The sequence below is a fragment of the Octopus sinensis genome, linkage group LG30 (assembly GCF_006345805.1).
Source record: "Octopus sinensis linkage group LG30, ASM634580v1, whole genome shotgun sequence".
NCBI lineage: Eukaryota > Metazoa > Mollusca > Cephalopoda > Octopoda > Octopodidae > Octopus > Octopus sinensis.
Window position 1 is genome coordinate 3,774,931 of NC_043026.1, and position 25,000 is coordinate 3,799,930.

Below are 25,000 nucleotides of genomic sequence, written 5' to 3' on the forward strand. Positions count from 1 at the left end.
ATATATATATATACATATATATATATATATATATATATATATACATTATATATATATTATATATATATATATATATACATTAAACAATTAAGGAACGGCCATAATAGGCCATTCACCCACTAGAAATAACAGCCAAGCTTTCTACCGCAATAAAGATAATTCCGTAAACAGGAGAAAATTAAAAAAACATTTACCCTGTAAATGTTTTTTAATTTTTTAATTTTCTCCTGTTTACGGAATTAATCTTTATTTGCGGTAGAAGCTTTGGCTGTTATTTCTAGTGGGTGAATGGCCTATTATGGCCGTTCCTTAATGTTAATGTTGAACTTAAAAATGGTCTATGACTATTTAATTTTTTCCCACTGGGCCGCTGGTGGCAATAAAATTCTACAAATTTCCTTGCCACCCTATATGATTAATTATATATATATACATATATAATATATATATATATACATATATATATATATATATATATATATACATATACATATATATATATATATATATATATATATATACATATACATATATATATATATATATATATATATATATATATATATATATATATATATATATATATGACCAGAGACCGAGACCTTTGGAAATATTCTGTACGTGAGAAGACCAGGCAGGACAAGTGAGCCCAGCCCACTTATGAATGCCTTTCCTCCTTGGACACAAAGACCGGTTGAGGCAAGCGAAGTCGATATAGAACCTCATCCGACGACAGACAACCCATCCCAACCCCCCATGCTTGCGAAGACATGTTGGGGCAAGCGAAATCGAAATCGAAACCGAATTGAACCAGCCAGGATCCTGGCCTGGTGGTACGTAAAAAGCACTATCCGACTCGGGGCCGTGGCAACGTAAAACTCCAATGCGACCGTACGACAGGCACCCATGCCAACCCCCTTTGCTTGTGAAGACATGTTGGGGCAAGCGAAATCGAAATCGAATTGAACCAGCCAGGATCCCTGGTCTGGTGGTACGTAAAGCACTATCCGACTCGTGGCCGTGGCACGTAAAATACTCCAATGCGACCGTACGACAGGCACCCTTGCCAACCCCCTTTGCTTTGAAGACATGTTGGGGCAAGCGAAATCGAAATCGAATTGAACCAGCCAGGATCCCTGGTCTGGTGGTACGTAAAAAAGCACTATCCGACTCGTGGCCGATGCCAGCACCGCCTCGACTGGTCTTCCGTGCCGGTGGCACATAAAATACACCAATCTGACCGTGGCCATTGCCAGCCCCGCCTGCACCTGTGCAGGTGGCACGTAAAAGCACCCACTACACTCACGGAGTGGTGGCGTTAGGAAGGGCATCCAGCTGTAGAAACATTGCCAAATTAGACTGGAGCTGGTGCAGCCTTCTGGCTTCCCAGAGACCCCCGGTCGAACCGTCCAACCCATGCTAGCATGGAGAACGGACGTTAAACGACGATGATGATGATGATGATGATATATACATATATAATATATATATATATATATATACATATATATACAGATATATATATATATATACATATATATATATATATATATAATATATATATATATATATACATATTATATATATATATATATATATATGTATATATATATATATGTATATATATATATATTACATATATATATATATATATGTATATTAATATAATATTTACATATATATATATATATACATAGATATATATATATATAACATCATCATTATATATATACCCTCTCATTTATTTATATATATATATATATATTCACACATAGATACCTACACAGATATACACATATATGCATTCATATATGTGTACATATAAGTACATGCACATATGTACGTACATATATATTCACCTGCAGACGCACACATGCAAATACACTCGCATTCATAAACACACACATTAAAAGACACACCTACACATATATATCTATGTATTTATTTGTCACAAAGACACACACTCTCTCTCTCTCTCTCTCTCTGTTTCACTTACACACCTCTTGGAACCCTACCACGTATTCATTTAATTATTAGTATAGTATCTGGTAACTGTAATGGCAATGTCGTTAGTCTAACGAGTTAAATGAATCCTTAACGAAATAGAAAAAACTCTCCGGACATCCCAATGTGGTTCAGTTTATCTCGGCTGCAGCTATCGGTAAGGAGGAGTCCGACCATGGCCAGGCTGAGTATTTGATCTGTACGGAACTTTGTACAGGTAAGTCAGTTTCTCTGTAGCTGTGTGTGTGTGTGTGTGTATGTCTGTGTGTGTGTGAGTATCTGTGTGTGTGAGAGAGAGAGAGAGAGTATCTGTGTGTGTGTGAGAGAGTATCTGTGTGTGTGTGTGTGAGAGAGTATCTGTGTGTGTGTGTGAGAGAGTATCTGTGTGTGTGTGAGAGAGTATCGGTGTGTGTGTGAGAGAGTATCTGTGTGTGTGTGTGAGAGAGTATCTGTGTGTGTGTGAGAGAGTATCTGTGTGTGTGTGTGTGGAGAGTATCTGTGTGTGTGTGAGAGTATCTGTGTTGTGTGAGAGAGTATCTGTGTGTGTTGAGAGAGTAATCTGTGTGTGTGTGAGAGATATCTGTGTTTGTGTGTGGAGAGTATCTGTGTGTGTGTGAGAGTATCTGTGTGTGTGTGAGAGAGTATCTGTGTGTGTGTGAGAGAGTATCTGTGTGTGTGTGTGTAGAGAGTATCTGTGTGGTGTGTGAGAGAGTATCTGTGTGTGTGTGAGAGAGTATCTGTGTGTGTGTGTGAGAGAGTATCTGTGTGTGTGTGAGAGAGTATCTGTGTGTGTGTGAGAGAGTATCTGTGTGTGTGTGAGAGAGTATCTGTGTGTGTGTGTGAGAGAGTATCTGTGTGTGTGTGAGAGTATCTGTGTGTGTGTGAGAGAGTATCTGTGTGTGTGTGAGAGAGTATCTGTGTGTGTGTGTGTGAGAGAGTATCTGTGTGTGTGTGAGAGAGTATCTGTGTGTGTGAGAGAGTATCTGTGTGTGTGAGAGAGTATCTGTGTGTGTGTGAGAGTATCTGTGTGTGTGTGAGAGAGTATCTGTGTGTGTGTGAGAGAGTATCTGTGTGTGTGTGTGAGAGAGTATCTGTGTGTGTGTGTGTGTGTAAGAGTATCTGTGTGTGTCTGCCTTTGTGTGCTCATATGCCTTCTGCTTGTGTGCATGTATGTGTGTGTATGTTCGTGTGTGTGTGTGTCTCTCTCTCTCTCTGTATGTACAGGTAAGAGTGTGTATATCTCTCTCTTTATCTCTGTATCTGTGTGTGTGTACCTTCAGTATGTCTGTGTGTGGGTGTGTCTGTGTATACCTTTTATGAAGGCGGGTGGCTTAGTGGTTAGGGCCATTCGGCTCATGATTGTAAGGTCATGAGTTCAATTCCCTGCGATGCATTGTGTCCTTGAGCAAGACATTTTATTTCACATTGCTCCAGGTCCACTCAGCTGGCAAAACTGAGTTGTACCTGTATTTCAAAGGGGCCAGCCTTGCCACACTCTGTGTCATGCTGAATCCTCTGAGAACTACGTTAAGGGGGTACATGTGTCTGTGGAGTACTCAGCCACTTGCACTTTAATTTCACTAGAAGGCTATTCCATTTATTGGATCAACCGGAACCCTCGTTGTCATAACCAAATGAGCACTAGTTGTACCTATGTGCATTTATATCTTGTGTGTGTGTGTCTCTGTGTGCACCTGTATGTCTGTGTTTGTGTGTATGTGTACATGGCCGTGTGGTAAGTAGCTTGCTTACCAACCACATGGTTCTGGGTTCAGTCCCACCGCATGGCACCTTGGGCAAGTGTCTTCTAACTATAACCTCGGGCCGACCAATGCCTTGTGAGTGGATTTGATAGACGGAAACTGAGAGAAGCCTGTCGTATATATGTATATATATATATATATATATATAGGCGTAGGAGTGGCTGGCTTACCAACCACATGGTTCCGGGTTCAGTCCCACTGCGTGGCACCTTGGGCGAGTGTCTTCTACTATAGCCTCGGGCCGACCAAAGCCTTGTGAGTAGATTTGGTAGACAGAAACTGAATGGCAAAAGAGACCGATAGAATAAGTACTAGGCTTACAAAGAATAAGTCCTGAGATCGTTTTGCTCGACTAAAGGCGGTGCTCCAGCATGGCCTCAGTCAAATGACTGACACAAGTAAAAGAGAGTAAAGTGTATATTGCTATGTGTGTGCACAAGTCTGTCTGTATTTCCATACCTGAGTAACTGTACATTTATTCGTTTATCTGCTTTTGTATTAACATATATGTATTCATGTATGCAGTGGAGACACCTGCCCGAGGTGTTGTGCAGTGGAAACGAACCCAAGGCAATGTGGTTGAGAAGCGAGCTTCATAACTACTCATCCACACTTGTGCTTTTCTTTTTACGTCCGTTTTTACATGCTTGCATGGGTTGGCTGTGTCATTTTGAGGCATTTTTTTTTTGCAGCTTGATGCTAACCCTGACTTGTCCTACAACTTTCACTTTCACTTCTCGTTTCAGGTGGTCAGCTGGTTGATGTGTTGCGAGAGGCACATCCACTTCCTTGTGACAAGGTCCTCCAGATATTCTTTCAGACATGTCGCGCAGTGCAACACATGCATCGACAGAAACCTCCTATCATACACAGAGACCTCAAGGTGAGCACGTTTTGGCTCTTTCCAATCCTTATTGCCTTCTTTTCCATTTCATTTTTCCTTTCTCTCTTTTTCCCTCTTTCTCTCTCTCACTCACTTTCTGTCACTTAACACTCTCTTTCTCTCTCTCTCTCTCACTTGTTTGTTCTCTCTTTCTTTCATTCACTCACTACTTTGCTCAACCCTCCTTTCCTTCTCACTATCTCACCTTTTTTGTCCCTTGGCCTGCCCTCTCTCAGACCTCTTCCCTATTACATAAACCTTAACTCTCTCTCTCTCTCATCCCTTCTCTTTTTCTCTCTCTTGTCTCTCCCGTCTCTTATAATTTGGGTTTAGCATTTGAAATTCACAGATTATTCAATTTCCCATCCTAATCACTCAAATACAGGCCCAAAGTGCCACGAGGGATGTCCATATTAACATCTTCTATAACGCCTGATGATATATCTGTGTATGTATATATATATATATGTATATATATATATATATATATATATATATGTATATGTATATATGTATATGTATATATGTATATATATGTATATGTATATATGTATATATATGTATATGTATATATGTATATATATGTATATGTATATGTATATATATATGTATATGTATATACATGTATATGTATATACATGTATATGTATATACATGTATATACATGTATATGTATATACATGTATATGTATATACATGTATATGTATATACATGTATATGTATATGCATGTATATGTATATGCATGTATATGTATATGCATGTATATGTATATATATATGTATATGTATATACATGTATATGTATATACATGTATATGTATATACATGTATATGTATATACATGTATATACATGTATATGTATATACATGTATATGTATATACATGTATATGTATATGCATGTATATGTATATGCATGTATATGTATATGCATGTATATGTATATGCATGTATATGTATATGCATGTATATGTATATGCATGTATATGTATATGCATGTATATGTATATGCATGTATATGTATATGCATGTATATGTATATGCATGTATATGTATATGCATGTATATATATGTGTGTATATATATGTGTATATATGTATGTGTATATATATATAACTACAGAGGTATCAAGCTGTTGGACCAGGTGATGAAGGTTACGGAGAGGGTCATAGCCCAACTAATTAGAGAGAGAGTTAGTTTAGATGAGATGCAGTTTGGGTTTGTGCCAGGGAAAGTACTACTGATGCTATATTCCTGGTAAGGCAGCTGCAGGAGAAATACCTAGCCAAAGATAAGCCCCTGTACCTGGCTTTTGTTGACATGGAGAAAGCCTTCGACAGGGTCCCCCGATCCCTTATCTGGTGGGCAATGAGAAAACTAGGGATAGATGAATGGTTAGTGAGAGCTGTGCGGGCCATGTGTAGGGACGCCGCTAGTAGGGTGAGGGTTGGAAATGAGTACAGTGAAGAATTCCGGGTAGAGGTAGGGGTCCACCAAGGCTCAGTACTCAGCCCCCTCCTATTTATTATAGTCCTCCAGGCAATAACGGAGGAATTCAAGACAGGATGCCCTTGGGAGCTCCTCTATGCTGATGACCTTGCTCTAATTGCTGAGTCGCTATCAGAACTGGAGGAGAAGTTTCAGGTGTGGAAACAAGGATGTAGAATCGAAGGGCCTCAGAGTCAATCTAGAAAACCAAAGTCGTAATCAGTAGGAAGGTAGACAAATCACAAACACCTTCAGGTAGATGGCCCTGCTCGATCTGTAGAAAAGGTGTAGGTAGAAACTCTATAAAGATGCACCAAGTGTAAGCTATGGACACATAAGAGATGCAGCAATGTCAAAGGAAGGCTAACTAGGAAGATGGTTTTTGTATGTGGCAGATGCTCAGGAAACAATAAACACTGAAAATGCTCTGAGACCAACTTCCGTCACTTTCCAGGGAGAAAAACTAGAAATAGTTGATAGTTTCCGTTACCTAGGTGACCAAGTCAGCAGCGGGGGTGGGTGTGCTGAAAGTGTAACTGCTAGAGTAAGAATAGCTTGGGCAAAGTTCAGAGAGCTCTTACCTCTGCTGGTGACAAAAGGCCTCCGCACAGAGTGAAAGGCAGACTGTATGATGCGTGTTACGAACAGCCATGCTACATGGCAGTGAAACATGGGCCGTGACTGCTGAGGATATGCGTAAGCTCGCTAGAAATGAAGCCAGTATGCTCCGATGGATGTGTAATGCCGGTACTCACTCTCGGCAGAGTGTAAGTACCTTGAGAGAAAAGCTGGACCTAAGAAGCATCAGTTGTGGTGTGCAAGAGAGACGTTTGCGCTGGTATGGTCATGTGGCGAGAATGGATGAAGATAGTTGTGTGAAAAAGTGCCACACCCTAGCGGTTGAGGGAACCTGTGGAAGAGGCAGACCCAGGAAAACCTGGGACGAGGTGGTGAAGCACGACCTTCGAACTTTAGGTCTCACTGAGGAAATGACTAGAGACCGAGACCTCTGGAAGTGTGCTGTGCGCGAGAAGACCCGGCAGGACAAGTGAGTCCACAACCCGTGGCCTTCTACATGGGATGGAGCCAGCCTACGTATGCATACCTTCCCTTCTTGGGACACAAAACTCTACTTGTGAAGACGTGTTGAGGCAAGTGAGGATCAGAATCGAAATCGATCAATGGAAATTGCGGATGTGCTACAGTGCCGGTGGCATGTCGAAACTCTGCTTGTGAAGACCCATTGAGGCAAGTGAGGATCAGAATCGAAATCGATCAATGGAAATGCAGATGTGTTACCAGTGCCGGTGGCATGTAAGAGAACTTTCCGTTTCGCGACCGTTGCCAGCACCGCCCCGTTTCGTGTCGTTGCCAGCCTCGCCTGGCCCTCGTGCCGGTGGCACATAAAAAGCACCATCCGTTCGTGGCCGTTTGCCAGCTCTGTCTGGCACCAGTGCGGGTGGCACGTAAAAAGCACCCACTACACTCACGGAGTGGTTGGCGTTAGGAAGGGCATCCAGCCGTAGAAAACACTGCCAGATTGACTGGGCCTGATGAAGCCTTCTGGCTTCACAGACCCCAGTAGAACCGTCCAACCCATGCTAGCATGGAAAACGGACGCTAAATGATGATGATGATGATGATGATATATATATAATTGAAAAATAGGATAAAATCTTTGTAAGAATTTATCAAGTAGTTAGCATGAGAAACCTCATAAGGGTTTCTCATGTTAACGCTGAGAGGACGAAAGATCATGGGCCCGGTTTCCTGGTTTCTGTGGCGTATGTGTTCCCCCCAGCTGGACGGGATGCCAGTCCATCGCAGCATTACTCAAGAAGCAAGAACAAAGAGTGAGAGAAAGTTGGGGGTGAAAGAGTACAACAGGGGTCGCCACCATCCCCTGCCGGAGCCACGTGGAGCTGTAGGTGTTTTCGCTCAATAAACACACACAACGCCCGGTCTGGGAATCGAAACCGCAATCCTCCGACTGTGAGTCCGCTGCCCTAACCACCGGGCCATTTTGCCTCCACGTCTTGGGTTAAATATAATTAGGGAAATGATGAGAGGGAGATTTGACTATTGGCCATGTAGCTCTTTTGCTGACTAACATGGTCCCTTGCCTCCATGTCTTGGGTTAAATATAATTAGGGATTTGATGAGAGGGAGATTTGACTATTGGCCACGTAGCTCTTTTGCTGACTAACGTGGTCCCTTGCCTCCATGTCTTGGGTTAAATATAATTAGGGATTTGATGAGAGGGAGATTTGACTATTGGCCACGTAGCTCTTTTGCTGACTAACGTGGTCCCTTGCCTCCATGTCTTGGGTTAAATATAATTAGGGATTTGATGAGAGGGAGATTTGACTATTGGCCACGTAGCTCTTTTGCTGACTAACGTGGTCCCTTGCCTCCATGTCTTGGGTTAAATATAATTAGGGATTTGATGAGAGGGAGATTTGACTATTGGCCACGTAGCTCTTTTGCTGACTAATGTGGTCCCTAGTACACTATCAAAAATGATGATGATGATGATGACTCAGGTAAATTTTGTTTTTTTTTAATTAATAAAAACACGTGTGCTTTCTTTTGCAGGTGGAAAACTTGCTGATCAGTTCTAAAGGTTGTATAAAGCTTTGTGATTTTGGTAGCGCTACTATCAAGAGCCACAATCCTGACATTTCTTGGTCTGCAATTCAGAGAAGTCTGGTGGAAGATGAGGTGTGTATCAATCTGTTTGCTTATTTCAAGCTTGTTAGGGTAACGAACTGAATGCTTTGTGGTGGTTAGGTGTTTAGTTACATCCCTTTTATATGAGTTCGAATCTTGTCCTGGTTTGATTTTTTTGCCCCACTGCCCACTTTTTAGAAATAATTTCTGGGGTCATTAATGTAAGTACTAACACCACACAAACACAAATTTGTATACACACACATACACACACAAAACACACCATACATAAGCAACAACATACACAAACACCATGCACACATATATACACAAATGCACACCACATACACAAACACACTAAGTTCACCCCCACACGCATACAGACACATACACACATACATGCACCACACACACATACATGCACCACACACACATACATGCACCACACACACATACATACACAACACACACATACACACCCACGCACCATGCGCATATACACACACACTATGCATGCACACACTACATGCACATACACACCATGTATGCACGCACACACCATACATGCACACACACCATGCGTGCACACACACACTATGCACACACACACCATGCATGCACGCACACACACACACGTGCATAACACACCATGCACACACACATACATGCACAACACACACACACACGTGCATCACACACCATGCACACACACATACATGCACAACACACACACACACACGTGCATCACACACCATGCACAACACACACACACACACCATGCACACACACATACATGCACAACACACACACACACACCATGTACACACATACACAACACACCCACCCATGCACAACACACACACACACCCACCCATGCACAACATACATACACACACACACACACACCATACCCATGCATGTCTAATTCACTCCCACTCACACTGTCTCTCTCTCAAACTTGATCCCACTAAAAAAAGTGGAGGGAATGCAAAGGAAGAACAAGTATGTTGATGATGATGAGGAGGAGGAGGAGGAAGAGTAAGTGTAGCTGAACGGTTGAGAAATTTGCTTCACACTCGTTAAGGCCCAAGGCTTGATCCTACAGTGCCAACCAGGCTAAACCCCATCCTCATTGTTTTCAATTAATTATGGATTATTTCGTAGCTTCAAGGGTTTTGATAAATGTGATTGTATATTTTTACTAGCAGCATAGACCGGCGTTGCCTGGGTATGTAAGAGCCCCTAGTAGGCAACGACTAATCCCAATCTAGTCCTTTCCCTCTAGGGAACGAAGGTGCATGTGTAGGTTGCAATGTCTTCTCTTCACTCGAATACTTCTGTGTATACAATGTTCCTAGCTGTCCCTTTGGGCGAAAACATGAAAACATCATTGTGCCTCCCAACGCGTAAACAGCCCATGTACAGCCCAGAAAATGTGTTGCATATAAAAAGCTTAGATTCTCGACCCCATGTCGAATTTATCGAGTTTTTCAGAACTGGGGGAACTTTTCAAAATTTTCGCTGCGTTAGTTTTGAATTATGACATTGGGCTATGTGTGTGTTAAGTTTCATCAGAATCGGTTGAAAGCCATGGTCAGGGTGAGGGTACAGCCTAACAGACACACAAACAGACAAACTGCCGTTTATATAGAAAGAGATACTGACATTGTAGACTGTGTGTGAGAGGCCAGATCTAACTAGTTTGAACATAAAACCAACAAAATGCAGATACGGCCAATTTAAATGCTAATGAGTTAAAAATAAAATATCGATGAAAATAAATTAACCCTTCGCTATTCAGATTACTATCGAGTAGAATATTTAGACCAAGTTTAAAGATTAAAGTGTTAATCCTGTAGCGTTCAGATTATCGTATCAAATGTCATTGCTTATTTATTTAAATTGTTTTGAATTAATCATGTGTTGTCTCGTAGCTTCACGATTTCTGTGATGTGGTTGTTGATTTTGTTGGAACGGCATTGGAGGGAAGGTGTGAAAGGCTGGACCTGGATGATAAAAGAAGCAGAATATTCAGACCAGCTTTAAATGTTAAAGTATGCCAGAACTGCTTGACTGGCTAAAAGGCACCATTCGAGCGTGGTTGTTGCCAGTGGCACGTAAAAAGCACCCATTACATTTTTGGAGTGGTTGGCATTAGGAAGGGCATCAAGCTGTAGAAACCTCGCCAGAACAGATTGGAGCCTGGTGCAGCCTCCTGACTTGTCAGTCCTCAGTTAAACCGTCCAACCTATGCCAGCATGGAAAGCGGATGTTTAAAGATAATGATAACCCTACAGCATTCATATTATTGTATCGAATATCATGCTTATTTATCTAAATTGTTTTCAATTAATCATGTGTTATCTCGTAGCTTCATGATTTCTATGATGTGGTTGTTGATTTTGTTGGAATGACATTGGAGGTAAGGTGTGAAAGGCTGGACCTGGAGGATTTGGACATAAAACAAGCAGAATATTTAGACCAGGTTTAAATGTTAAAGGATGCCAGAGCTGCCCGACTTATTTCTTTACTGCCCATTAGGGGCTATGCACAGAGGGAACAAACAAGGACAGACAAACGGATTAAGTCGATTATATCGACCCCAGTGCATAACTGATGCTTATTTAATCAGCCCCAAAAGGATGAAAGATAAAGTCAACCTCGGCAGAATTTGAACTCAGAACATAGCGGCAGACGAAATACCGTCAAGAATTTCACCCGGTGTGCTAACTGCCTGACTGGCTTAAAGGCACCATTCGAGTGTGGTTGTTGCCAGTGCTGCCCGACTGGTGCCCGTACCATGTAAAAAGCCCCCATTACATTCTGGGGGTGGTTGGCGTTAAGAAGGGCATCTGGCTGTAGAAACCTCACCAGAACAGATTGGAGCCTGGCGCAGCCTCCTGACTTGCCAGTTCTCTGTCAAGCCATCCAACCCATGCCAGCATGGAAAGCGGATGTTTAAAGATGATGATAACCCTTCAGCATTCAGGTTACTCTGTCAAATGTGATGCTTATTTATTCTCATTGTTTTCAATTAATTATGCATTATCTCGTAGCTTTAAGATTTTGATTTGATTGCTTATTTTTACAGTAACATAAATAAGCATTACATTTGACAGGGTAATCTGAATGCTAAAGGAATAATCCTTGTCACCACCACCACGACCACCATCATCACCTCCCCTTGCTTCACCTTCTCTATTTGCAGTGATAATTAACCACCCCCTCTTTCATATTTTCAGATCGCTAAAAATACCACCCCTATGTACCGTGCCCCTGAAATGCTAGATCTTTACCAGAACTTCCCAATCAATGAGGCTGGTGACATATGGGTAAGTACTCGTATTGTGTTATCTAGTTTCACTTTCACTATCAACTCAATGTTCACAAACATACTACACAACTTAGACATTTTATGCATATTCTATATCCTGTACATACATCACATTCTATGGCACGTAAAATACACCAATCCGACCGTGGCCATTGCCAGCCTTGCCTGGCACCTGTGCAGGTGGCACGTAAAAAGCACCCACTACACTCACGGAGTGGTTGGCGTTAGGAAGGGCATCCAGCTGTAGAAACATTGCCAGATAAGACTGGAGCCCGGTGCAGCCTTCTGGCTTCCCAGATCCCCGGTCAAACCGTCCAACCCATGCTAGCATGGAGAACGGACGTTAAACGATGATGATGATGATGAAAGGGAAAGTTTACGAAAATAAACAAAAGACGAAGGCAGGTGGAGTACAAACAAACAAATGTATTACTGTAGCGCTCAGGAATAGAAATAGAACAAGTCTTTTACATTTCGAGCCTATGCTCTTCAACAGAAAGATACACAGAAAAAACAAGGAGAGAAACATATATATATAGTTAATCCAAACATGAAAACACAAAGAGAAAACACAACAATGCTAGGACGTGGAACAAGTTCAGTGTTATTGGACGCTCAGGAAAGGAAAGAAAGAAGGAGGATTTAACATTTCGAGCGGAGCTCTTCGTCAGAAACATAGGAGCGAGGTAAATGCAGTAAAAATAGGTGGGTGGGTTAGTTGGGCCCCATGATACTCGCTGGGAGTTCATGGTATGAAATTCATTGTCATTGCTCCAATTTGGTCGCCAATACCATATACTTAGTTTAAAATGCAGTAAAAATAGTGAGGTCAGTGGGGCCCCATTTAAGTGGCCCTTCAGAAATTGAAGTTCCCTACAATACTCCCTGGGAGTTCATGGTATGAATTTCATTGTCATTGCTCCAATTGGGTTGCCAATGCCATGTATTTAGTTTAAAATACAGTAAAAATAGGGTTATCAGTAGGGCACCAATTAGGCGGCCCTTGAAAAAATAGACCCCCCTCTTAGGACATTCCCTGACGTTAGGGAAATTGCTGGTTTGAGTTACGTTGTCCTTGCACCACCAATCTAGGAGGAGTTAACGAACATAAAAACGTAACAGACAGAGAAACCTCACTCAAATTTAGAACAGGATTAAACGCATTCCTGGAAACTGGTACGTAAATACTAAACACATTGTTCCAGTCCACTCAGCTGGCAGAAATGGTTTATCCTGCGACAGATTGGCGTCCCATCGAGGGGAAAAAATATATCCGCCATGGAAACTTGGAAACTGGCCCTATGAGCCTATATGAGTTAGGGTTAGACTGCACATTTTAAGTGTAAATGAACAGCTCACTAAGTGTAAATGGCCAGGTAGACCACATGTTAAAGTATAAATGGTTAGATAGACCACATACCAAAGTGGCACCTGTGTACCCTTAATGCATTCCTCAAGAAGAATCAGGATGTTACATGGTACAACAAGGTTGCACCTTTGAATTACATGTACAGTCCGTCTGACAGGCGTCGACACAGCTTTTGTTTACTCACCTCTATTCGCAGGGCATGGGTTAACTTGAAGCTATGGTAAAGATACTTGCTCAAGATGCCACATAGTAGTGGCATTGAGATTTCATAGCTTTGAGATTTCAATGATGTGATTGTATACTTTTAGAATGGCATTGTAGTGTAGGTGTGAGAAGCCAGATATGGCCAGTTTGAACATAAAGAACATAAAAGATTGTGTTCTTCAGCAAAATACTTCACTTCATGTTGTTCCAGTCCAGATTTTCTACGGCTGGCTGCCCATTTTGTCATCGAACCTCATCCGTTTCCAAACAAGGTAATATTTAGACACACATGACCAGACATGTTTTTATGGAAGATTGGAAATAATGGACACTGCTTGCAAGGAGACAGTAACAAACATACAAGCACTCACACACACACACACACACACACACTTGTAGAACAATTTGGCCAGACATGGGTGGTTTAAATACTGAAGGGTTAAATGTTGATGATGATGATGACTGCTTCTGTCACTAATAATGTGTGTGTGTGTTCCAACTATGTTTTTACGGGACCCATCGCTGTACATGTTCGACGTACCCCATTTATTATTCTTCGTTTATGTTTCCAGGCCCTCGGATGTCTCCTGTACCAGTTATGTTTTGCAGAACATCCATTTGAAGACTCAGCCAAGCTCAGAATACTCAACGCTAATTACTCAATTCCTGAAACGGACACCAAGTTTACCGTCTTTCATGACTTGATACGTAAGTAGTAGAAGGATTGTGGTGGTGGTGGTGGTAATAGTGATGATGGTGGAGGTGGTGGTGGTGGTGGTGGTAGTGATGGTAGTGGTGCTGGTAGCAGTAGTGATGATGGTGGTGGTGGTGGTAGTAGTAGTGATGGTGGTGGTAGTAGTGGTGGTGGTGGTAGCAGTAGTGATGGTGGGTAGTAGTTATGGTGATGGTGGTGGTGGTAGTAGTGATGATGGTGCTGGTAGTGGTGGTGGTGGTGGCAGTAGTGATGATGGTGGTATTAGTAGTGATAGTGGTGGTGGTGGTGGTCGTAGTGATGATGGTGGTATTAGTAGTGATAGTGGTGGTGGTCGTAGTGATGATGGTGGTATTAGTAGTGATAGTGGTGGTGGTGGTGGTCGTAGTGATGATGGTGGTATTAGTAGTGATAGTGGTGGTGGTGGTGGTCGTAGTGATGATGGTGGTATTAATAGTGGTGGTGGTGGTGGTGGTAGTAGTAGTGATGATGGTGGTGGTGGTGTCAAGGCACATGGCTTTGGTGATTAGTGAGTTCAATTCCTGGCACCGTATTGTGTCCTTGAGCAAGACCCTTTACTTCATTTTACTCCACCCCACTCAGCTGGCAGAAATTAAATGTACCTGTAATTCAAAGGGCCAGCTTTGTCACCTTCTGTGCATCACACTGGGTTTCCCTCAGAACTACATTAAGGACACGAGTGTCTGTGGAGTACTCAGCCACTTGTACATTAATTTTGCGAGCAGACCGTTCCATCGATCAGGTCAACTAGAACACTCATTGTCACAACCGATGGAATACTAGCTTTGTTTTGGTGTAGTAGAGAAGATGGTATTGGTGCTGGTAGTAGCAGTTCTTGTAGTAGTTGTCGTAGATGTTGTCATCGTCCTGTATCGTATGCTTAGTGGTTCAGTGAAGTTATAGACTAAGTGGAAGCACTCCGTCGGTTACGACAATGAGGGTTCCGGTTGATCCGATCAACGGAACAGCCTGCTCGTGAAATTAACGTGTAAGTGGCTGAGCACTCCACAGACACGTGCACCCTTAACGTAGTTCTCGGGGAGATTCAGCATGACACAGAGAGTGACAAGGCCGGCCCCTTGAAATACAGGTACAACAGAAACAGGAAGTAAGAGTGAGAGAGAAAGTTGTGGTGAAAGGGTACAGCAGGGATCACCACCATCCCCTGCCGGAGCCTCGGATGGAAGCACTCAGTCGGTTACGACGATGAGGGTTCCGGTTGATCCGATCAATGGAACAGCCTGCTCATGAAATTAATGTGTAAGTGGCTGAGCACTCCACAGACACGTGCACCCTTAACGTAGTTCTCGGGGAGATTCAGCGTGACACAGAGAGTGACAAGGCCGGCCCCTTGAAATACAGGTACAACAGAAACAGGAAGTAAGAGTGAGAGAGAAAGTTGTGGTGAAAGGGTACAGCAGGGATCACCACCATCCCCTGCCGGAGCCTCGTGGAGCTTTTAGGTGTTTTCGCTCAAAAACACTCACAACGCCCGGTCTGGGAATCGAAACCGCGATCCTACGACCACGAGTCCGCTGCCCTAACCACTGGGCCATTGCGCCTCCACATATATATATATATATATAGGCTGGCCCCTTGAAATACAGGTACAACAGAAACAGGAAGTAAGAGTGAGAGAAAATTGTGGTGAAAGGGTACAGCAGGGATCACCACCATCCCCTGCCGGAGCCTCGTGGAGCTTTAGGTGTTTTCAGTCAAAAACACTCACAACGCCCGGTCTGGGAATCGAAACCGCGATCCTACAACCACGAGTCCGCTGCCCTAACCACTGGGCCATTGCGCCTCCACATATATATATATATATATAGGCTGGCCCCTTGAAATACAGGTACAACAGAAACAGGAAGTAAGAGTGAGAGAAAATTGTGGTGAAAGGGTACAGCAGGGATCACCACCATCCCCTGCCGGAGCCTCGTGGAGCTTTAGGTGTTTTCGGTCAAAAACACTCACAACGCCCGGTCTGGGAATCGAAACCGCGATCCTACAACACGAGTCCGCTGCCCTAACCACTGCACCATTGCACCTCCTCAATAGACTAAGTATTAGGCTTAAAAAATAAGTCCTGAGGTTTTATTCAGCTAAAAAAATACTTCAAGGCTGTGCTCCAGTATGGCCGCAGTCAAACGCCTGAAACAGGTAAAGGAATAAAAGAAGAATAGAATATATTGGGTTGTCTGGAAAGTTTGTGCCGATTTATAGTAGCTTACCTTTCAACTTATTTTAGAACATGGTTGAGTCCATAAAATAGGATTTGACTACACCTCCATTTAGAGCACAGTTTAAGCTAGCTCTGCTTTTCTCTCAAGATACTGGGTTGTCTGGAAAGTTTGTGCCGATTTATAGTAGCTTACCTTTCAACTTATTTTAGAACATGGTTGAGTCCATAAAATAGGATTTGACTACACCTCCATTTAGAGCACAGTTTAAGCTAGCTCTGCTTTTCTCTCAAGATATGGGTTGTCTGGAAAGTTGTGCCGATTTATAGTAGCTTACCTTTCAACTTATTTTAGAACATGGTTGAGTCCATAAAATAGGATTTGACTACACCTCCATTTAGAGCCCAGTTTAAGCTAGCTCTGCTTTTCTCTCAAGATACTGGGTTGTCTGGAAAGTTTGTGCCGATTTATAGTAGCTACCTTTCAACTTATTTTAGAACATGGTTGAGTCCATAAAATAGGATTGACTACACCTCCATTTAGAGCACAGTTTAAGCTAGCTCTGCTTTTCTCTCAAGATACTGGGTTGTCTGGAAAGTTTGTGCCGATTTATAGTAGCTTACCTTTCAACTTATTTTAGAACATGGTTGAGTCCATAAAATAGGATTTGACTACACCTCCATTTAGAGCACAGTTTAAGCTAGCTCTGCTTTTCTCTCAAGATATTGGGTTGTCGGAAAGTTTGTGCCGATTTATAGTAGCTTACCTTTCAACTTATTTTAGAACATGGTTGAGTCCATAAAATGGATTTGACTCCACCTCCATTTAGAGCACAGTTTAAGCTAGCTCTGCTTTTCTCTCAAGATATTGGGTTGTCTGGAAAGTTTGTGCCGATTTATAGTAGCTTACCTTTCGACTTATTTTAGAACAAGATTGAGTCCATAAAATAGGATTTGACTACACCTCCATTTGGAGTCCAGTTTAAGCTAGCTCTGCTTTTCTCTCAAGATTTGGGTTGTCTGGAAAGTTTGTGCCGATTTATAGTAGCTTACCTTTCGACTTATTTTAGAACAAGATTGAGTCCATAAAATAGGATTGACTACACCTCCATTAGAGCACAGTTTAAGCTAGCTCTGCTTTTCTCTCAAGATATGGGTTGTCTGGAAGTTTGTGCCGATTTATAGTAGCTACCTTTCAACTTATTTTAGAACATGGTTGAGTCCATAAAATAGGATTTGACTACACCTCCATTTAGAGCACAGTTTAAGCTAGCTCTGCTTTTCTCTCAAGATACTGGGTTGTCTGGAAAGTTTGTGCCGATTTATAGTAGCTTACCTTTCAACTTATTTTAGAACATGGTTGAGTCCATAAAATAGGATTTGACTACACCTCCATTTAGAGCCCAGTTTAAGCTAGCTCTGCTTTTCTCTCAAGATACTGGGTTGTCTGGAAAGTTTGTGCCGATTTATAGTAGCTTACCTTTCAACTTATTTTAGAACATGGTTGAGTCCATAAAATAGGATTTGACTACACCTCCATTTAGAGCACAGTTTAAGCTAGCTCTGCTTTTCTCTCAAGATACTGGGTTGTCTGGAAAGTTTGTGCCGATTTATAGTAGCTTACCTTTCAACTTATTTTAGAACATGGTTGAGTCCATAAAATAGGATTTGACTACACCTCCATTTAGAGCACAGTTTAAGCTAGCTCTGCTTTTCTCTCAAGATATTGGGTTGTCCGGAAAGTTTGTGCCGATTTATAGTAGCTTACCTTTCAACTTATTTTAGAACATGGTTGAGTCCATAAAATTGGATTTGACTCCACCTCCATTTAGAGCACAGTTTAAGCTAGCTCTGCTTTTCTCTCAAGATATTGGGTTGTCTGGAAAGTTTGTGCCGATTTATAGTAGCTTACCTTTCGACTTATTTTAGAACAAGATTGAGTCCATAAAATAGGATTTGACTACACCTCCATTTGGAGTCCAGTTTAAGCTAGCTCTGCTTTTCTCTCAAGATATTGGGTTGTCTGGAAAGTTTGTGCCGATTTATAGTAGCTTACCTTTCGACTTATTTTAGAACAAGATTGAGTCCATAAAATAGGATTTGACTACACCTCCATTTAGAGCACAGTTTAGCTAGCTCTGCTTTTCTCTCAAGATATTGGGTGTCTGGAAAGTTTGTGCCGATTTATAGTAGCTTACCTTTCGACTTATTTTAGAACAAGATTGAGTCCATAAAATAGGATTTGACTACACCTCCATTTAGAGCACAGTTTAAGCTAGCTCTGCTTTTCTCTCAAGATATTGGGTTGTCTGGAAAGTTTGTGCCGATTTATAGTAGCTTACCTTTCGACTTATTTTAGAACAAGATTGAGTCCATAAAATAGGATTTGACTACACCTCCATTTAGAGCACAGTTTAAGCTAGCTCTGCTTTTCTCTCAAGATATTGGGTTGTCTGGAAAGTTTGTGCCGATTTATAGTAGCTTACCTTTCGACTTATTTTAGAACATGGTTGAGTCCATAAAATAGGATTTGACTACACCTCCATTTAGAGCACAGTTTAAGCTATCTTTTTGTGGAAGAAGATTTATGTTCCTATAACCTGTGTTAATTCTGTAACCCTTTAAAATGGAAGATAAGAAAGTTCATTTTCGGCACATGATGCTTTGGGAACCAGACAAAAATTGCTGCAGCTTGGCTGGGATGTGTTACCCCCCCTCCATATTCACCAGATATTGCTCCTTTGGATTTCCACTTATTCAGGTCTCTGCAGAATAGTCTTAATGGTAAAAATTTCAATTCCTTGGATGATGTAAAAAGATACCTTGATGAATTCTTTGCCATGAAATCACCTCAATTCTGGGCAGAGGGTATTTTCAAGTTAAAGGAAAGATGGAGACGCATTGTGCAACAAAATGGTTCATATTTGGTTGATTAAAAATGTGATGGCAAGTATTTATTGACCTTTTTCTTTCCTTTAAAAATCGGCACCAACTTTCCGGACAACCCAATATTTTAAAAATATGGTTTCATGTGTATCTGTGAAATCCTTTAAGTAAATTCTTCTCCCTCTGTCTTCTTTTGCAGGCTCTATGCTTCAAATCGACCCACGCCAACGTCCGGACATTAACAGCATCATTGACCGACTACAGGAGATTGCTGTGGCACGCGATGTCGACCTGAAGGGTCAATTGAACCTGACCAACGGAGTGAATTCACATCGTGAGTATTAACCCTTTCGATACCAACCCAGCTGAAACCGCCTCTGGATCTCTAGTACAAATGTCTTGTTTTCATAAGTTTTGAATTAAAATCTCCCCCCAAACCTTAGTCACAATCTATGTTCCTAACACTAGCTGAATGATAACTAAGTTATTTTACTAAATTCTTTGTTATATTTAACCCTTTTCAATACCAATCTGACTGAAACTGCCTCTGGTTCTGTAGTACAAATGTCTTGTTTTCTTAAATTTTGATTTAAAATCTTCCACCAAACCTTACTCACATTTTATGTTCCTGACACTAGCTTAATGATAAGTAAGTAATTTTACTAATTTTTTTGTTATATTTAAAGTAATTGAAAGAAACACAGAGCACCTCAAAATAAATACGGTAACAAAAGGGTTAAGTCTTTAGCATTCAGATTGGTTTGTCATAGGTAACACTCAAATTGTTTTGAATTAATCCTGCTTTATCTCCTAGCGTTAAGATTTCAATGGTGGGAATATATTTTGAACGACATTGTCAGATAGGTGTAAGACGCCAGATCTGACCACTTTGGACATAAAACAGGCAAAATATTTAGGCCAGATATGACAAGTTTAAATACTAAATGGTTAATCATCATCATCATCATCGTTTAACGTCCGCTTTCCTTGCTAGCATGGGTTGGACGAATGACTGAGGGCTGGCTGGCGAACGAGATGGCTGCACCAGGCTACAGTCTTGATCTGGCAGAGTTTCTACAGCTGGATGCCCTTCCTAACGCCAACCACTCCGAGAGTGTAGTGAGTGCTTTTTACGTGCCACCAGCACGGGGCCAGTCAGGCGGTACTGGCAACGACCTTACTCGAATCTTTTACACATGCCACCGACACAGGTACCAGTAAGGCGATGCTGGTAACGATCACGCTCGAATGGTGTCTTTTACGTGCCACCGGCACAGAGGCCGGATAGCCGCTCTGGCAATGATCATGCTCGGATGGTGCCCTTAACACCCTACTAGCACGGGGCTCGAGTGCCAGTAGGGCGACGCTGGTAACAATCACTCTCGAATGGTGCCTTTTAAGTGCCACTGGCATGGAAGCCGGTTAGACGCTCTGGCATTGATCACACTCGTATGATGCTCTTTGCACCCTGCTAGCACAGACGCTGTGGAGGTTCATGGCTTAGTGGTTAGGGTATTGGACTCCTGATCCTAAGATTGTGGTTTCAATTCCTGGACCGGTTGATACATTGTGTCCTTGAGCAAAACACTTCATTTTACTTATTCAAATTGTTTTGAATTAATCCTGCTTTATCTCCTAGCGTTAAGATTTTGAATGACATTGTCGGGTAGGTTTGAGAGGCCAAACCTGACCACTTTGAACGTAAAACATTTAGCATATTTAGGCTGGATATGGTCACTTGAAATTCTAAAGAGTTAAACAACTTTCATAGAAAATGCTATGGAGGTGTATGGCTTAGTGGTTAGGGTGTTGGACTTTTGGTCATAAGATTGTGGTTTCAATTCCTGGACCGGGCGATGCATTGTGTTCTTCAGCAAAATACTTCATTTCATGTTGTTCCAGTCCAGATTTTCTACGGCTGGCTGCCCATTTTGTCATCAACCCTCATCCGTTTCCAAACAAGGTAATATTTAGACACGCATGACCAGACATGTTTTTGTGGAAGATTGGGAATTATGGACACTGCTTGCAAGGAGACAGTAACAAACATACACGCACTCACACACACACACACACACACACACACACACACACACGTGTATAATAGGGCTTCTTTCAGTTTCCGTCTACCATATCCACTCACAAGGCTTTGGTCAGTTAATGGCTGTAGTAGAGGACATGATCTCAAGGTGCCACGCACGGGAAGCAATTCTCTTACCACACAGCCACACCTGCATCTTTTCCTGTAAGGTAAAAAAATATTTTTCAAAAATGTAGTGGCTGTGTGGTAAGTAGTTTGCTTCCCAACCACATGGTTCCGGGTTCAGTCCCACTGCGTGACACCTTGGGCAAATATCTTCTACTATAGCCTCGGGCTGACCAAAGCCTTGTGAGTGGATTTGGTAGATGGAAACTGAAAGAAGCCTGTCGTATATATGTATATATATGTGTGTGTGTGCTTTATGTTTGTGTGTCTGTGTTTGTCCCCCCAACATTGCTTGACAACCGATGGTGGTGTGTTTATGACCCCATAACTTAGCAGTTCAGCAAAAGAGACTGATAGAATAAGTACTGGGCTTACAAAGAATAAGTCCTGGGGTCAATTTGCTCGACTGAAGTCGGTGCTCCGGCATGGCCACAGTCAAATGACTGAAACAAGTAAAATAGTATAAAGAATATCTATTTAATTATTTAATTCTCTTATTTATTAAATTATTTTATCCGTTTTTATGGTTTTTTTTTTAGCAGCCACTGCTCCAGCTGACCAACACCTGAACCTTAACACACCTCCACCACGACCACCACCACCGTCACCTTCACCGGCATCAGCGCGGCCCCCATCACCACAACCACCATCGTCCCAGTACACACATCCATCAGAGATGAACCAGTCCTCGTACCCAGCCTCTGGAGCCAGTCAGCTGTTCAGCTCCCTAAAAGGGGCTGGCGGCAGCCTGTTCAAGAACATAAAAGATGCATCGTCGAAGGTGATGGAAACTGTATCCGCGTAAGTCCTTCTGTCTGTTGTCCTTGTGATTTAGGGTGCATCTCCATTTTGGGGTATGAACTGGTGAAGTGATGGGAAGGTGGGTGGGGTATGTTTTCTTTTTTTTTAATTCATGTTAGAAGGCCCGTATTTAATTTTGTAGGGGCCACATCTTGGCTGGGATTAGACAGTGATCTTCTGGACCAATAGGTTTCAGAGACCCCTATGATTTTGTTACTTCAAAACAAGAGAAATAAAATGGGTCCCCATTAAATCTTGGAGCACCAAACAGTTTCAAGAAACCACAAAATCTAAAAGGGCCTTCATAAATTCAGATGGACTTAGTTAAATTAAAGGGTTTTTTAAATCTAAAAGGACCCAATAAATCAAAAGGGGACTCAGTAATTTTTTAAGAATTGTATTGGAAATGCATAGCTTAGTGGTTAGAGTGTCGGACTCATGATTGAAAGTTTGTGGTTTCAATTCCTTGACCGGGCGATGTGTTGTGTTCTTGAGCAAGACACTTCATTTCACATTGCTCCAGTCCACTCAGCTGGCAGAAATGGTTAATCCTGTGACAGATTGGCGTCCCATTGAGGGAAAAATATATCCACCATGGAAACTTGGAAACTAGCCCTATGAGCCCCTATGATCCTGGGAAGATCTCATTGGATTGAAAAAAAAATTTGAATTCATTAAAAAAATTATAAATTATTTGATTGTTGTGGATGTATTTTTTAAACTTTTAACTCCAAGCTTTAGGCTTCTCTGAGTTAAAGGGGTTCACAATATTCCATCCAAATGAGTAATGCTTCTATTTCAAAGGGTCCCTGTCTGGTTAATTCACTGTAGAGAAAGTTCACCGTCATCAATTCTTGTTTTTTTTTTTAGCAATATAGGCATAGGAGTGGCTGTATGGTAAGTAGCTTGCTTATCAACCACATAGTTCCAGGTTCAGTCCGGCTGCGTGGCACCTTGGGCAAGTGTCTTCTGCTATAGCCTCAAACCGACCAAAGCCTTGTGAATGGATTTAGTAGACGGAAACTGAAAGAAGCCCGTCATATATATGTATATATATATAGTTTAAGGTCAGGGTTTATGGTTTGGGCTTAGGGCTAGATTTTAGGGTTAGGGCTTAAGGCTAGGCTTTAGAGCTTGGATTTAGGGTTAGAGTTAGGGTTAGACTGCACATTTTAAGTGCAAATGAACAGCTCACTAAGTGTAAACGGCCATGTAGACCACATGTTAAAGTATAATGGTTAGATAGACCACATACCAAAGTGGCACCTGTGTACCCTTAATGCATTCCTCAAGAAGAATCAGGATGTTACATGGTACAACAAGGTTGCACCTTTGAATTACATTTACAGTCCGTCTGACAGGTGTCAACACAGTTTTTGTTTACTCACCTCTATTTGCAGGGCATGGGTTAACTTGAAGCTATGGTAAAGATACTTGCTCAAGATGCCACATAGTAGTGACATTGAACTTGGGACCTGTGATGGCGAAACAGGCTTCTTTACCATTCAGCCATGCCAACATCACTCACATACGCACACACACATATATATATATTTAGAAACACTGCCAGATCAGACTGGGACCGGTGCAGCCTTCTGGCTTCCCAGACCCCAGTTGAACCGTCCAACCCATGCTAGCATGGAAAGCGGACGTTAAACGATGATGATGATAATGATATATATATATGTATTATATATACATTACATACAGACTACCAAACATACATATACACATACATCATCGTTTAACGTCCGTTCTCCATGCTAGCACGGGTTGGACGGTTCGACTGGGGATCTGGGAAGCCAGAAGGCTGCACCAGGCTCCGGTCTTATCTGGTAGTGCTTCTACAGCTGGATGCCTTTCCTAACGCCAACCACTCTGTGAGTGTAGTGGGTGCTTTTTACGTGCCACCTGCACAGGTGCCAGGCAAGGCTGGCAACGGCCACAGTTGGATTGGTGCATTTTACGTGCCACTGGCACGGAAGCCAGTCGAGGCGGCGCTGGCATCGGCCACGATTCGGATAGTGCTTTTTACGTACCACCAGTCCAGGGGTCCTGGCATCTGCCGGGTGCCAGTCATAGGAATGGTTCAATTTCGATTCCGATTTCGATTTCAATTCATTATATATATACATACACACACATACATATACTCACATATACACATACACACACACATAGGAGCATTCTGTCGGTTACGACGACGAGAGTCCCAGCTGATACGATCAACAGAACAGCTTGCTCGTGAAATTAACGTGCAAGTGGCTGAGTACTCCACAGACACATGTACCTTTAACGTAGTTCTCAGGGAGTTTCAGCGTGACACAAAGTGTGACAAGGCTGGCCCTGATGAATTACAGGTACTACTCATTTTTGCCAGTTGAGTGGACTGGAGCAAAGTGAAATAAAGTGTCTCGCTCAAGGACTCAATGCATGGCCAGGAATTGAACTCACGCTCACATACATGCATATACACACATATA

The 25,000-nt window shown here is 42.0% G+C and overlaps 1 protein-coding gene across 3 annotated transcripts in view; it reads left to right on the top strand.

Moving 5' to 3' along the window:
* Positions 1–25,000, top strand: part of LOC115226325 (cyclin-G-associated kinase) — a 109,021-nt gene that overhangs the window by 27,209 nt on the left and 56,812 nt on the right. For 2 of the 3 annotated variants that reach the window (XM_036515209.1, XM_029797323.2), the window contains exons 2-8: positions 2,107–2,221; positions 4,514–4,650; positions 8,734–8,859; positions 12,051–12,140; positions 14,288–14,423; positions 19,710–19,844; positions 22,256–22,517. In XM_036515209.1, the coding sequence (XP_036371102.1) occupies positions 4,609–4,650; positions 8,734–8,859; positions 12,051–12,140; positions 14,288–14,423; positions 19,710–19,844; positions 22,256–22,517 (791 nt within the window). In that variant the 5' untranslated portion in view covers positions 2,107–2,221; positions 4,514–4,608. The remainder of the gene's footprint in view (positions 1–2,106; positions 2,222–4,513; positions 4,651–8,733; positions 8,860–12,050; positions 12,141–14,287; positions 14,424–19,709; positions 19,845–22,255; positions 22,518–25,000) is intronic. The other variant, XM_029797322.2, reaches the window with a different exon arrangement.